The sequence below is a fragment of the Symphalangus syndactylus genome, chromosome 6 (assembly GCF_028878055.3).
Source record: "Symphalangus syndactylus isolate Jambi chromosome 6, NHGRI_mSymSyn1-v2.1_pri, whole genome shotgun sequence".
Taxonomy (NCBI): domain Eukaryota; kingdom Metazoa; phylum Chordata; class Mammalia; order Primates; family Hylobatidae; genus Symphalangus; species Symphalangus syndactylus.
In genome coordinates, this window is record NC_072428.2 from 56,588,056 (window position 1) to 56,603,773 (window position 15,718).

Below are 15,718 nucleotides of genomic sequence, written 5' to 3' on the forward strand. Positions count from 1 at the left end.
GGCAGATGTTACCCTCTTTGTATATGTGAGGTACTGGGAAGTTAAATGACTTGTAAACACAGACAATTAGGAGCAAAGTTAAGATGTGGACCCAAATTCAGCACAGATTTCAACTCTAAATTCTGTGCTTTTCTCGGTATTCCATACTACCTAAAACTTTGCAAAACATTCATTTGAATCCCACATAAATCACATGAAGTAGATAACTTTTATTGAAATCCTGTAACATGCCAGATATTTTAGTTTTGGTATATTATTAATTCTTAAAATAGTCTTAAGATACCATTTTTACCTCCTTTTCCCAAATGAGGAAAATTAGGGCTCAGAGACATTTCCCTGAGGTCCCAATTAAGTGACAGATCCAAATTCAAACATTGGTTTCTCTTACTCCAAAGCATGTCTTGTTTCCACTAAATGAAACGTCATTACTGCTTTCTCTAGTATGTGTCCAGGTCAGCTCATAGTTTGCTGTTTTTCTATTTGGCCTGTGAGATCTTAGCTAGAGAACTTTGTTTTGCTTTGTTCCTTTTTATTATAGTATGCTGAAGTGAATTTTCTCCAAAGATTGCTTTGATTTGGGCCTGCCGTTTTCCAAGTTTGTCCTTAGACAGTTCATTCAAACTTTTTAGCTTATTTCCTCTGCATAAATAAAACAAAACAAAAAATTCTGAATTATACAGTCAAGATTTCTTTCAGCTCTATTAAGATTTTGGTTATCTCAGAAAGGTAGGACTTGTGGGAATGATGGTGATCTGTTCACCTTTTTTAGTGCATCTCTTTATTATTGTTATTATTATAAGTTTAATGCTGATGATATATTTTCCAGCATTTTATAAAAGTTTTTTTTTTTTAATCTTTGACCCAAGTATGTCTATGACTGTTGCCTGTTTAATACCGAAAAGCCATTTGGTGGGAATGACCTATTAGAATTCTGTAACTAGCCATACTTTTCTCCTATTTTACTTTGGCAATTAAGAGCAAAAACAAACATCATTTTGGTGACAGTGAATAGGAGAGGTCAGATATGTCAGATTTCATTGCTCAGATTTGGGGAAATAAATTACCCTTGGTAATTTCAGTGAATAAGAAGTTGTTGCCAAAATAAATATTTTATGTGAAGTTCCCATCAACTGTAATAGTTTCTTATTGTCATTTTGAAAAAAAAAAAAAAAAAAAAAAAAAAAACAACAACAAAGAGTAATTAGGGTGACCTACATATGTAGTTTGTTCTATTTGATTAGCTTCTGCTTGGTTAGTAAATTATTGTGTCCTTTTGGTCTGCATCTCAGATAAAAGAAGAATCACACAGTATATTTAAATTGATACTTTAATTTCTATCAAAAGGTCATAGGTTTCTATTTGAAGTTGTAAATACATTATTAAGTCTTGTATAACAATTTTTTCCTTAGGTCATACAGTTACTTATGAAAAGTTATTTCTCAGTTTTTAAACTCAAAATATATTTATTTGAAATGATGGCAAAATTTAAATTGTATTATAAATATGTATTCTGATTTTTTAAATAACCATCTGACAGACATTCTTAAATAGGCTTCTTCAAAATTATTAATATCTAACTTTCAAAAAAATGTCTGGACCTGAGGACAGATTCTCCTTAGGATTTATGCTATTAGCAATAAAAGCCAGACAACTTGTGGCAGGGGTATTTTGGGGGAAGAGGTAGGTAAATATGAGTCCTAAGCAAACTTCTGATTTTATTTCAATTTCCATGTAAGTATAGTAATTTATTCCAGTAATGTCTTATTTGGTTGTAGGAATGGCAAACTGTCATATTTTAATCTCTCTTTCCCATGGGAGGTATAGATGTGTAGAAATATGCCACCTGACACAATTGTATATTGGTTTGTCATAATTTTTTCTCCACTTACTCTCAAAATGCACTGGAAGTAACATTTACAAAAAAAATACATTTACGTTTAGGTGGTTGAACATAGAAGTAAAAAGAGAGCATATGACTTGTAAAGGAAGTAGAAGGAGCATTGATTTTTATTTTTCTGCATATATGCCTTTGTCAGTTCATTTATTCATAATTTGTGGAACACTTTCAAAGAACCAGACATTGCGATTAGAGTCAGCATGGCAGGTGTGATAAATATGTAACAGAAGTATATAGAGGGTACTGTAATAACACAGAATATAAACATATGAAAATCTGAACAACAGGTAAAGGAGGTGACACACTGAGCCTGGAAGAATATATAGTATTGTTCTAATTCGGGGGAGAAGGTGAGACCTTCCAGGTAAAGGGAGCACTTTATACAGAGGCATGGAAGTAGCTTAGGGAATTGTGAGCAATTCCAGTAAAGCTTACTGGGGGCAGGCACAATAATGCAAATTTTAAAAATGAAATTCTCCCCATTTTACAGATGAGGAACATGAAGTTCAGAGAAGTTGAAACTTGTCTAGAGTCTTGAAAGTAGCATGGGTAGGATTTCAACCTAGATCTTTCTGATTCATAAGTCCATGGGCTTTCTAAATACAGTTCACTGCCTTCCAGAGGATCTGCTTATTGTTCTTAAGAACTAATACTAGCTCTGACCTCAGCTGTCAAGCCAATTGTGTAGAGGTATGACGGGTATCGTTTGTTTTACATTGCCTGTTAATAAGGAAGCCTATCTGTTCTTTAAGGGGAGAAATAAAAATACTCTCTTAGAACTAAATGCAGAGAATAATTTAGTTTCTTATGTGCAATATATTAAATATCATAATGAAATAAAGTCAGTTGTAATTTTGCAAAAGTTACAGCAAGAAATATCTGTTAACCCTTGAGAAAGGCAGCATCATAAATCATAGTATAGAAAAGGCATTTCTGCAGGGAGGGAAGCTAAAGTACTCCAAGTATATTGCTTTTTGGTCATCTGACTTAATGTAGAAAACCCAGAAGAATGACAATTTATTGGTTTTAACTGTAATTTTGACAGGAGCTGGCCATTGGCCAGTCTCAGACCAAACTCTGGTGAGAGAGAACCAAGAGTCTGTGTTTTGTTTTGTTGCTGGAAGCAAGATTCATAGTCTTTAGCTATTATATTTATAGGAGCCAACATTGACATTTTGCTATTAAAATTATATTGCCTGACTTGTGTTCTTGCTGAACAGAGAGGCTATCTGATTTAACAGAGTAGAACATTGATATATGCCTGGACAGGGCCAAAGCAGTTTTGGAAGATGGTAAACCAAGCTCCGGCATTTGTGTTCCCTCTCTCCTAATGACCTATTGATGTGACAATAAATATACACATATAAAGAATGAAACCATGGTACTGGTGGAAACAAAAGAGGATGTCATTGGGATAGCAAAGGTTTTGGCACAGTTCTCAAAGATACAAAGTAGATAGGACTGTTTTGATGAGTAAACTAAAGTAGAGAAAAACTGCAGCCTAGAACACAAATGGAAACGGCTGCAGGTAGGGTTCCTGATAGAACCATCAGAGGCTTCAAGCTTGGAATTTGCCAGTATTGAGATCAAGAATTAACTAGAGCAATAATCAGGGTAGTTGAGCCTTTTGGCCCATTCTCCTTCTTGTGTGCATTTGGAGCAGCTTTCTATAACATTTGCTGTAGCTGCTTTCTAAACATAATGGATTCCTGACCTGGTTAGGTCCCATGGTATAAGTGTTTGACACGGTAGAAAGTTGCAGTAGAACCTAAAGCGACTGGACTTTTATAGCCAACCCAGAGGACAACATGAAAGACAACTCTACTCACAAGTGAAATACCTACCCCAAATAAAATCCTGGTGTGAAGCTCCCTTGACAGTTGGAGTAATTCGAAGTAAAAGTATACCTTCTCCCAGCATATATACCCAGAAGGAAAGCCTAATTGTCAACAGGACCAGCTCACTTATACTAATGGCACTAAGGGGTGAGGCCTTTTATGGAAATAAATCTCATAGCTCCAGAGGAAACCTATGCCAATTGTCTATACTAATCAATCTAATCACTTATTCATGGATTTGAAAGGAGCACTAAGGATCATCAGATATTTGAGGAAAACAGCATGAATGAGACCAAGTTGAATAAATAGAATAGCTGACCCAAAATAGACAATACAAAGAATGGAGAACTTTTAAAAAATCAAATTAATATCCTCAGATTTTCCTTCCAACCTCTGCCTAAGATGTAGGTGGAAGGAGTTTCACTTCTACCCTAAGAATAAAGAAAAAAAAACACTGGATAATGTACAAAGTCATAACTTTTCTTAAATCCATCAGAAAGCTAGGATCTCAAGGCAACCAAGTAGCTTGAGTATGAGGAAAGACAGACAACCTCCAAGGAGAGGTAGGATGTGAGCACTGATTACTAATGGCAGAGCATGGGAAGAAGTTGGGGGCTGCTGTGTAATAAGGTAAAATAATTGAGCTAAAGCTTTTAACAAATCGTTAATGACCAAGTGTAGACTACTATGTGACTACGGCAGATATAAGGCAGTTTTTACCAGCTTGCAGTTTCTTCTGCATAGACCTCTACTGGATATTCGCAAGAAAGATTGAGGACAGGTTAGGAAATCTTTGTGCTCCTGCAGGTAATGTGTCTTTTTTCTGTGGCTGCCTTGGATATTTTCTCTTCATTTCTGGTTTTCAGCAGTTTGAATATAATGGCCTAGGGGTGTGGTGGAGCAAGAAGGAGGGAGGAAGGGAATATGTGTGTTTTCAGGAGGATCACCTGAGGTCAGGAGTTCAAGACCAGCCTGGCCAACATGGTGAAACCCCATTTCTACTAAAAATACAAAAATTACCCAGACATGGTGGCGGGTGCCTGTAATCCCAGCTACTGGGGAGGCTGAGGCAGGAGAGTCGCTTGAACCCAGGAGGCAGAGTTTGCAGTGAGCAGAGATGGCACCACTGCACTCCAGCACATTTCCTATATACTATGATTTTCACTAAAATACTGATTTTTTTTTTTTTTTTTTTGGAGACAGAGTCTCGTTCTGTTGCCCAGGCTGGAGTGCAGTGTCATGATCTTGGTTCACTGTAACCTCCACCTCCCAGGTTCAAGCGATTTCCAGCTAATTTTTGTATTTTTAGTAGAGAGGGGGTTTCACCATGTTAGCCAGGCTGGTCTCGAACTCCTGACCTCAAGACATCTGCCAGTCTTGGCCTCCTAAAGTGCTGGGATTACAGGCATGAGCCACCGCACCTGGCCTAAAATAATGATATTTATGAGGAAGATGACAGTTCATAAAAACTTTATTTATGAACTATATTTTAGTAGTCAAAATACAGGTACTTTTTTACTCTTTTTTAAAATATACTTTCAGTAATGTTATTCTGTAGCATTTTTGGTTGGAAAGGAATTAACCACTCATTTATTTATTTAATTTTTTATTATTATACTTTAGGTTTTAGGGTACATGTGCACAATGTGCAGGTTTGTTACATATGTATCCATGTGCCATGTTGGTTTGCTGCACCCATTAACTCGTCATTTAGCATTAGGTGTATCTCCTAATGCTGACCCTCCCCACTCACCCCAACCCACAACAGTCCCCGGAGTGTGATGTTCCCCTTCCTGTGTCCATGAGTTCTCATTGTTCAATTCCCACCTATGAGTGAGAACATGTGGTGTTTGGTTTTTTGTCCTTGCGATAGTTTACTGAGAATGATGTTTTCCAGTTTCATCCATGTCCCTACAAAGGACATGAACTCATCATTTTTTATGGCTGCATAGTATTCCATGGTGTATGTGTGCCACATTTTCTTAATCCAGTCTATCGTTGTTGGACATTTGGGTTGGTTCCAACTCTTTGCTATTGTGAATAGTGCTGCAACAAACATACGTGTGCATGTGTCTTTATAGCAGCATGATTTATAGTCCTTTGGGTATATACCCAGTAATGGGATGGCTGGGCTTCATCCCTGGGATGCAAGGCTGGTTCAACATACGCAAATCAATAAATGTAATCCAGCATATAAACAGAACCAAAGACAAAACCCACATGATTATCTCAGTAGATGCAGAAAAGGCCTTTGACAAAATTCAACAACGCTTCATGCTAAAAGCTCTCAATAAATTAGGTATTGATGGGACGTATCTCAAAATAATAAGAGCTATCAATGACAAACCCACAGCCAATATCATACTGAATGGGCAAAAACTGGAAGCATTCCCTTTGAAAACTGCCACAAGACAGGGATGCCCTCTCTCACCACTCCTATTCAACATAGTGTTGGAAGTTCTGGCCAGGGCAATCAGGCAGGAGAAGGAAATAAAGGGTATTCAATTAGGAAAAGAGAAAGTCAAATTGTCCCTGTTGGCAGATGACATGATTGTATATCTAGAAAACCCCATTGTCTCAGCCCAAAATCTCCTTAAGCTGATTAGCAACTTCAGCAAAGTCTCAGGATACAAAATCAATGTACAAAAATCACAAGCATTCTTGTACACCAATCACAGACAAACAGAGAGCCAAATCATGAGTGAACTCCCATTCACAATTGCTTCAAAGAGAATAAAATACCTAGGAATCCAACTTACAAGGGATGTGAAGGACCTCTTCAAGGAGAACTACAAACCACTGTTCAATGAAATAAAAGAGGATACAAACAAATGGAAGAACATTCCATGCTCATGGGTTGGAAGAATCAATATCATGAAATTTATAGATTCAATGCCATCCCCATCAAGCTACCAGTGACTTTCTTCACAGAATTGGAAAAAACTACTTTAAAGTTCATATGGAACCAAAAAAGAGCCCTCATCGCCAAGTCAATCCTAAGCCAAAAGAACAAAGCTGGAGGCATCACGCTACCTGACTTCAAACTATACTACAAGGCTACAGTAACCAAAACAGCATGGTACTGGTACCACAACAGAGACATAGATCAATGGAACAGAACAGAGCCCTCAGAAATAATGCCGCATATCTACAACTATCTGATCTTTGACAAACCTGACAAAAACAAGAAATGGGGAAAGGATTCCCTATTTAATAAATGGTGCTGGGAAAACTGGCTAGCCATATGTAGAAAACTGAAACTGGATCCCTTCCTTACACTGTATACAAAAATAATTCAAGATGGATTAAAGACTTACATGTTAGACCTAAAACCATAAAAACCCTAGAAGAAAACCTAGGCAATACCATTCAGGACATAGGCGTGGGCAAGGACTTCATGTCTAAAACACCAAAAGCAATGGCAACAAAAGCCAAAATTGACAAATGGGATCTAATTAAACTAAAGAGCTTCTGCACAGCAAAAGAAACTACCATCAGAGTGAACAGGCAGCCTACAGAATGGGAGAAAATTTTTGCAGCCTACTCATCTGACAAAGGGCTAATATCCAGAATCTACAATGAACTCAAACAAATTTACAAGAAAAAAACAACCCCATCAAAAAGTGGGCCAAGGACATGAACAGACACTTCTCAAAAGAAGACCTTTATGCAGCCAAAAGACACATGAAAAAATGCTCATCATCACTGGCCATCAGAGAAATGCAAATCAAAACCACAATGAGATACCATCTCACACCAGTTAGAATGGCCATCATTAAAAAGTCAGGAAACAACAGGTGCTGGAGAGGATGTGGAGAAATAGGAACACTTTTACACTGTTGGTGGGACTGTAAACTAGTTCAACCATTGTGGAAGTCAGTTTGGCGATTCCTCAAGGATCTAGAACTAGAAATAGCATTTGACCCAACCACTCATTTTTTTAAAGTGAAGTCTGAATTTTGATATCTTAATCAGTTGCTGACCATATTTCTCAGTCATTAATTGAGAAATATTTATAGGCAGAGAGTCTTCGGTGTATACTCTTAGGCTCCTGCCGGAGGCTGGACTTATGTGAAAATTGGACCAATAGGGAAGTTTATTCTAGCTACTTTCCCCAGAAGATCTCTGTACTCAACCCACTTTCCCTAACTCTTTTTATTTCCCTCTCACAGTCAGGGATTTGGCTTGGCCTCTTTGGTTGTGATTGAGTAATCCTATGTTACATATGGAATTGTCTCCTTCCTTTTCTTTCTAGGAAGTGCATTTTCAGCTGAGCACCTCAAACTTCAACTCCAGAAGGAATCCCTAAATGAGCTGAGGAAGGAGTGCACTGCAAAAAGGTAAATGCACACTGAGCAGAATTGCTGTGAGTGTGGAGTTTACTGTGAGGATAGATTTGAAAAAGTAGCATTCTTTAAAGCTGCTAGTATTAATTTATAGTCCATATACCTCAGTACCACATTCGTTTATTCAACACATATTCATTAATTAAGCACCTACTGTGTGTCATGCACCATGTCAGAGGTCAGTTATGAAAGCTCCTAGTATGTAGTTATAATCAGAAACATGAACACTATTTGAGTTTCTTAGGCCACAACATCATGGTTTAATGTTTGAATTTCTTCCTCCTGTCTTCTACATGCGGTTTAGCTTATAGGTTTTTTTTCAATAATTTTTTCAGATTTACTCCTGCTTCTTGTTAGCTCATTTGGATTACTTCAGCAACTAGATTATCTCTCTAACATCAGTCTCTTCATCTTTCCAGATTGTTCTTCATGCTACGATCAGACCTCTCCTCTTAAAATACCATTTTTACCTTATTTTTTTAATGTGGAGAAACATTTCATTCATTCATTCATTCATTCATTCATTCATTCATAGACAGGGTCTCATTCTGTCACCGAGGCTGGAGTGCAGTGGGGCAGTCATAGCTCACTATGGCCTCAAACTTCTGGCCTCAAGTGATCCTCCACCTCAGCATCCCAAAGTGCTGGGATTACAGGTGTGAGCCATCAGGCCTGGCATTTTTATCTTCTTAATATGGTGATCTTTTTACTTAACTTTCAAATAGCCTGTAATAAATTGGCACCTTGCAACTGTAGTTAATTTTAGTCGCTCTCCCAACATTCATTTAACAAATGCCAATAGTTTTTCTCTTCATTTTTTGCAACATATGCTTAATTCATTAGTACCTCTGTTCTTTTGCTCATCTTCACTTGCTTTTCCTGGAAAGTCTGTCCATCTTGCACTTTTCTTCAGAAAACTTTAGCAGTTGGGGATTCAAAAATGCTAGACCGGCCGGGCATGGTGGCTCACACCTGTAATCCCAGCACTTTGGGAGGCTAAGGCGGGCAGATCATGAGGTCAGGAGATCGAGACCATCCTGGCTAACATGGTGAAACCCTGTCTCTACTAAAAATACAAAAAATTAGCCAGGCGTGGTGGCGGATGCCTATAGTCCCAGCTACTTGGGAGGCTGAGGCAGGAGAATGGCGTGAGCCCGGGCAGCGGAGCTTGCAGTGAGCCAAGATGGCGCCACTGCACTCCAGCCTGGGTGACAGAGCGAGATGCCGTCTTAAAAAAAAAAAAAGTGCTAGACCTATAGAAAACCATAGAGATTATCTATTCTAATTCTTTCAATTTGCAGATAGGAAGGCAATGCTCTGGTAAGTTACTGTTTGTCCAACTCACTAGCAAAGCCAGGACTAGATCCCATTGTCTTCAGTGCTGTTTTAGATGAGAAAAAAACCAGTGATTTTCGTACTGTTACACACCACTCAATACAACGCTTTTAACATTAGATTCTCTTGCAGACCCTCACTGTATGTCTTAGAATTTAATTCAATTCTCACTCTGTCTTCCTGCAAATAGTATCAGATCCCACAGAGTTAAGGACTCATTCCCACAAGACTGCCTCACCACATCAGATGCCAGTTGGCAAGCCCCAGGTTGTGACCTGTGCTTCTGATCAACCTGCTTTAAATAGAGGTTCCCATAACCCATTCCTTGGATTCGATTAATTTGCTAGAGTAGCTCACAGAACTCAGAGAAACATTTACTTAACCCTTACTGGTTTATTATAAAGGACATTACAAAAGATACAGATGAACAAGATGGAAGAGATGCATAGGGCAAGGTATGGGAGAGGGAGCATGGAGCTTCCATGCCCCGTCTGTGCACATCAATCTCCAGACACCGCCAGTCTGGAAGCTCATTAAATCTTGTTGTGCAAGAGTTCGTATAGGTCTTGATCTCCAGCCCTCTTCTCAGAGTTTGGTGGGTAGGGAAGAAAGTCCAACCTTCTAATCTCTTGGTCTTTCTAGTGACCGGTTCCATCCTGAGGCTGTCTAGGAGCCCCTGCCTTAATTCATCTCATTAGCATAAACTGTGGTGTGATCAAAAGGGGCTCATAATGAATAGCAAAAGACACTCTTATCGCTCAGGAAATTCCAAGGTTTTTAGGTGCTCTGTGATAAGAACCGGGGGCAAAGACCATATATATGTCATGTTATACTTTGACCTACAGTTTCTCCTAAATTCCTTTTGTTCTTAAATTCTTGACACAGTTGATCAGGCAGCTTACTTTACAGGTATTTTATCTATTGATCGTGTTTCTTAAGTTGTGCAAGAAAAGAGCTGGTGCCAGCCATGGTGTCTCATGCCTGTGATCCCAGCGCTTTGGAAGGCTGAGACAGGCAGATAGCTTGAGCCTACGAGTTTGAGACCAGCCTGGGCAACATGGTGACACTGTCCCTACAAAAAACACAAAAATTAACTAGGCATGGTAGAGCGTACCTGTAGTCCCAGCTTCTCAGGAAGCTAAGGTGGAAGGATCACCTGAGCCCGGGAAGGTCGAGGCTGCAATGAGCCAAGATTGTGCCACAGTACTCCAGCCTGAGTGACAAAGTGAGACCCCGTCTCAAAAAAAAAAAAAAAAAAAAAGAGAGAGGGAGAAGGATAATTTCATACTATAGCTTTTTATTTGTTGTTTTTACTTTTTTTCTCACAGTCCAACATTTTGGTTTTTGAGGTAATTATAATATGTAATTGTGAGTGAAATATAGAATAATTTTTGAGGAAATGCCATCCAGATCTTTCTTGAAATCAAATTGGTCTCATTAAATTGACTGTGAAATCTTGGTCAGATTACTCAGACTCTCCAAATATTGTTTCCTTGTTTATAAATAGATATAACAATATCAACCTACTAGAGTTGTTAGAATAACTAAATAAGGCATTTGTAGATGCCTAGTGAATGATTATTTGTACCCTTTATATTTCTTTTTTTTTTCAAAGACAGGGTCTTGCTCTGGTGCCTAGGCTGGAGTGCAGTGGCATGGTCAGGGCTCACTGCAGCTTCAACTTCCCAGGACCCAGCAGTCCTCCTACATCAGCCTCCCAAGTAGCTGGGACCACAGGCATACGCTACCAAGCCAGGCTAATTTTTTTTAGTTTTGTAGAGACGGAGTCTCCCTATATTGTCCAGGCTGGTTTTGAACTCCTGGGCCTCTCAAAGTGCTGGGATGATGGGAGTGAGCCACCACTCCCAGCCCCCTTTACATTTCTTAGCATGGTACTGATCACACACAGTAGCACTCAGTATATAGTTAGCTTGATTGATACTATTTGGAGATAGGTCAAGACTTATGGTAGCTATTATTTATGCTTCTACTTCTGAGTTTCTTTGCATTAATTGTTTGGAAATAAATGTTACAAAGCATGCAAGCATATATTTTTTAATAAATGTATTTTTTCTTTCCTCATTAGAGAACTCTTTTTGAAGACTAATGCTCAGTTGACAATTCGTTGCAGGCAATTACTCTCTGAGCTTTCCTACATTTACCCTATTGATTTGGTAAGTTTGAAATTTTCTGAAAATATTTTTCTTTTTGAAAAGATGATTTCTGTATGAAATTTCCTCTTAATGAAAAAACTCATTGCTTTAGGCTTAATCATGTGCTCTGTCATGATTCATTCAGAAGCTAATGTCTATTTAAAACATAGATTTAGACTTGTTTGGCCTTAGGTTCTACTATTTCATTTATATCACTTTGGTGGTGGGATGCACTCATCATCTGAAAGACTGCCAAATTATTTTTGGTTTCTTTAGGATCTTTTTACTTAACCACATTATCCATTATCACCACTTCTTTTTTTTTTTTTTTTGAGATGGAGTCTCGCTCTGTCACCCAGGCTGGAGTGCAGTGATGCAATCTTGGCTCACTGCAAGCTCCGCCTCCCGGGTTCACACCATTCTCCTGCCTCAGCCTCCCGAGTGCTAGGACTACAGGCGCCCGCCACCACAACGCCCGGCTAATTTTTTTGTATTTTTAGTAGAGACAGGGTTTCACCATGTTAGCCAGGATGATCCACCCGCCTCAGCCTCCCAAAGTGCTGGCATATCAGGTGTGAGCCACCGCACCCCACCCATTATCACTATTTCTGTCATATACATGCACATATATGTGCACTGCTTTAAAAATATGATTGATAATTTTCATGTATTAGTGTTACTTAAGATATTCCTGGGGTAACTGTCAGGCTGTTAGGTTTTTGAGCCTAGTTTCTTAGAATGAATGAAAAAAGGAAAACTTTAAACTATCATCAGAGTGAACAGGCAACCTACACAATGGGAGAAAATTTTTGCAACCTACTCATCTGACAAAGGGCTAATATCCAGAATCTACAATGAACTCAAACAAATTTACAAGAAAAAAACAAACAACCCCATCAAAAAGTGGGCAGAGGACATGAACAGACACTTCTCAAAAGAAGACATTTATGCAGCCAAAAAACACATGAAGAAATGCTCCTCATCACTGGCCATCAGAGAAATGCAAATCAAAACCACAGTGAGATACCATCTCACACCAGTTAGAATGGCCATCATTAAAAAATCAGGAAACAACAGGTGCTGGAGAGGATGTGGAGAAATAGGAACACTTTTACACTGTTGGTGGGACTGTAAACTAGTTCAACCATTGTGGAAGTCAGTGTGGCGATTCCTCAGGGATCTCGAACTAGAAATACCATTTGACCCAGCCATCCCATTACTGGGTATATACCCAAAGGACTATAAATCATGCTGCTATAAAGACACATGCACACGTATGTTTATTGCGGCACTATTCACAATAGCAAAGAGTTGGAACCAACCCAAATGTCCAACAACGATAGACTGGATTAAGAAAATGTGGCACATATACACCATGGAATACTATGCAGCCATAAAAAATGATGAGTTCGTGTCCTTTGTAGGGACATGGATGAAACTGGAAAACATCATTCTCAGTAAACTATCGCAAGGACAAAAAACCAAACACCGCATGTTCTCACTCATAGGTGGGAATTGAACAATGAGAACTCATGGACACAGGAAGGGGAACATCACGCTCCGGGGACTGTTGTGGGGTGGGGGGAGGGGGGAGGGACAGCATTAGGAGATACACCTAATGCTAAATGACGAATTAATGGGTGCAGGAAATCAACATGGCACATGGATACATATGTAACAAACCTGCACATTGTGCACATGTACCCTAAAACCCTAAAGTATAATAAAAAAAAAAAAAAAAAAGAAAAAAAAAAAAAAAAAAAAAAAATAAAATTGATTAGGGTTATTTTTCAGAGAAATAAATCTGCTAAATTTGATAGTTTTCTTTTTAATGAAAAGTTGTTTAAAAGACTAATTTTCAGAGAAGAAAGCTAATAGGATTTGAGAATCTTGTTAAACCATTTATATATGTGAATGAAACAAGGATATTTTTATGATGATAATTTTACATGGCTTTTTCCTTGGACATGATGTCTTAAATGTTATTATAGAAAATTTCAAGTATATGTAAATGTAGGGAGAGAGTAGAATGAGTCATCATGTACTCATCATTGAGCTTCAACAATTATGATAATACTTGGAGTTTAGAACAGTGTTTTGAGTCAGCACCAACCTGCTGATTTCTTTGAGATTTAACTTAGAGTTTCTTTGCTTTATTTATTAATTTTATTCTTTAATTAAATTCACAGAATGAGCATAAGGATTACTTTGTATGCAGTGTCAAGTTGCCTAATTCTGAGGACTTCCAAGGTATTTTATTTTTTATTTTGAAGATTTGTTATATATTAATATATGGAAATAGAATATCTTGAAATGCTGGTTGCCTAGCACTTTATCCAAAAGAATTTTTGGACCTTCTGTCCATTCCCAATTGCAAGTATGTATGTCAGACTCCTTGATAGGAGATAGAATGTTAGGTTTGATCACAGAAAAATAATTACTGAACCTTATATTAGAAATTTAAAAGAAAATAGTTTTTAAATGGGCTTTAAGCAAATTAGGCAGTCAGGTTCTTAATACAAATAATCGCCCTTCCTTTTGGTTTGATTTTTATGAAAAATTTGTGTGTGGTTGGGAGCAGAGGAACAGCAAACAAAATCTGTTCTGTTATTATTTAGAAAGTCATATTACTCCTGACCTGAGAAGTATTTGAAAATTTAATTTTGTGAAGTTTCCATTACCACAGGCTTAATTTGTTATACTATCATTTCTGTTATCTTTTAACTAAGAATAAATAAATAAATTACATTAAAGGTATTATAGAATATGATCCTTAGTAATTTCTATATTTTAAAATCTTTTGTTTTTCCTGCTCACTTTGCAAATATTCCAAAGAATTTATTTTCTTTGGCATATCAGTGATTATTTTTATTGTTAGCAAAGTGGATTCTTTTCCCTTAGCCTAAACAATGCTTTGGGGCCTACTAAATATCTTTATAGATTATTCCCAAAGCCAGCATTTTATCTACTTGAGAAGTTACTGAAGAAGAGAGCATTGCTAGTTTTGATCAGGACTTTCATTTTCCTATAAAGAAGCTGTTTTTATTGGTGATCATTTAACATCTAAGAGTGTTTTGTTACCCTTTTGGGCCCTTAACCTGTAAGTACTTCAGACGTGATAAAAGGAGAGTGATAAACCAGGAGGTGGAAAACCTATGGTCAAGTCCTGATTGCCCCTCTATAAACCATGTAATTTGGAACAAGTCATGTAACCTTTGAGTTGATTTCCTAATTGATTGAATGAACTATTAATTTATGCTCTACCTGTCTTATATGATTGTTGTGAAAAATAAGTGAGGTATACCAGTAGCTACAAATGCGTAAGATTTTGCCTAATCTTTAATACTTACAAAAGCAAACAAAGGGATCCTGTAAGGAAAATGGTATTCAGTGACTTGCTTGAGGCCACAAAACTGGGTAATAATATAGCTGGGATTTGTCTGGTTTCCATTTCATAGTGCTCCCTCAGATATCTGTAAGACACTCACAAAAATGTGTTTTGATGTTAATTTTAGGCAAAGTTGTGGTATCTTGAAGCCCATGGTGCGTCATTTTCCTCATTTGTTCATTTAGTAAACATATTGAGTACTTTTGTCCTTTACCAGTTTCCTGGGATACAGATCATTATTCATTGAAAAAAATGTTCATTGAACACCTAAATGCCAGGCACTGTGCCTTTTGAGGATACAATGATGCAGAAAGTAAACATGTTCTCTCCTTCCATGGAGCTTATTGGGGGAGACAGCCAATAAACAAGAAAATAAGTAACTAGCAAGTATTTAATAAAGGAATATGCTATCCCAGAGAATGGAAGAAACTGCTTTAGATAAAGCAGTCAGAGAAGACCTCTCTAAGGAGAAGTATAAAATTGAAGGCTAAAAGGAGCCAGCTATGCTACAGCTGTGGGAAGAGCATTTCTAGGAGAAGGGTCACCAAGTACAAAGGCAATGATGAAGGAGGAATGGGCTTGGCATCTCTCAAAAAACTCAGGGTTGGGGGAATGTGAGAAAAGACTTGTATTTTGGGTAAATCATGTAATCTTTCAGCTTAATTTCTTATAAAATAAGATATCTATATCTGTAATTTCTTGTGATGATTGAATGAAATCACATTTGAAAAAGCTTTTCATATAGGAGGTACTCAATAAAT

At 37.7% G+C, this 15,718-nt stretch overlaps 1 protein-coding gene across 6 annotated transcripts in view; it reads left to right on the forward strand.

Moving 5' to 3' along the window:
* Positions 1-15,718, forward strand: part of UVRAG (UV radiation resistance associated) — a 334,573-nt gene that overhangs the window by 189,161 nt on the left and 129,694 nt on the right. For all 6 annotated transcript variants that reach the window (XM_055282980.2, XM_055282979.2, XM_055282982.2 and 3 more), the window contains 3 exons: positions 7,991-8,075; positions 11,503-11,590; positions 13,759-13,819. In XM_055282980.2, the coding sequence (XP_055138955.1) occupies positions 7,991-8,075; positions 11,503-11,590; positions 13,759-13,819 (234 nt within the window). The remainder of the gene's footprint in view (positions 1-7,990; positions 8,076-11,502; positions 11,591-13,758; positions 13,820-15,718) is intronic.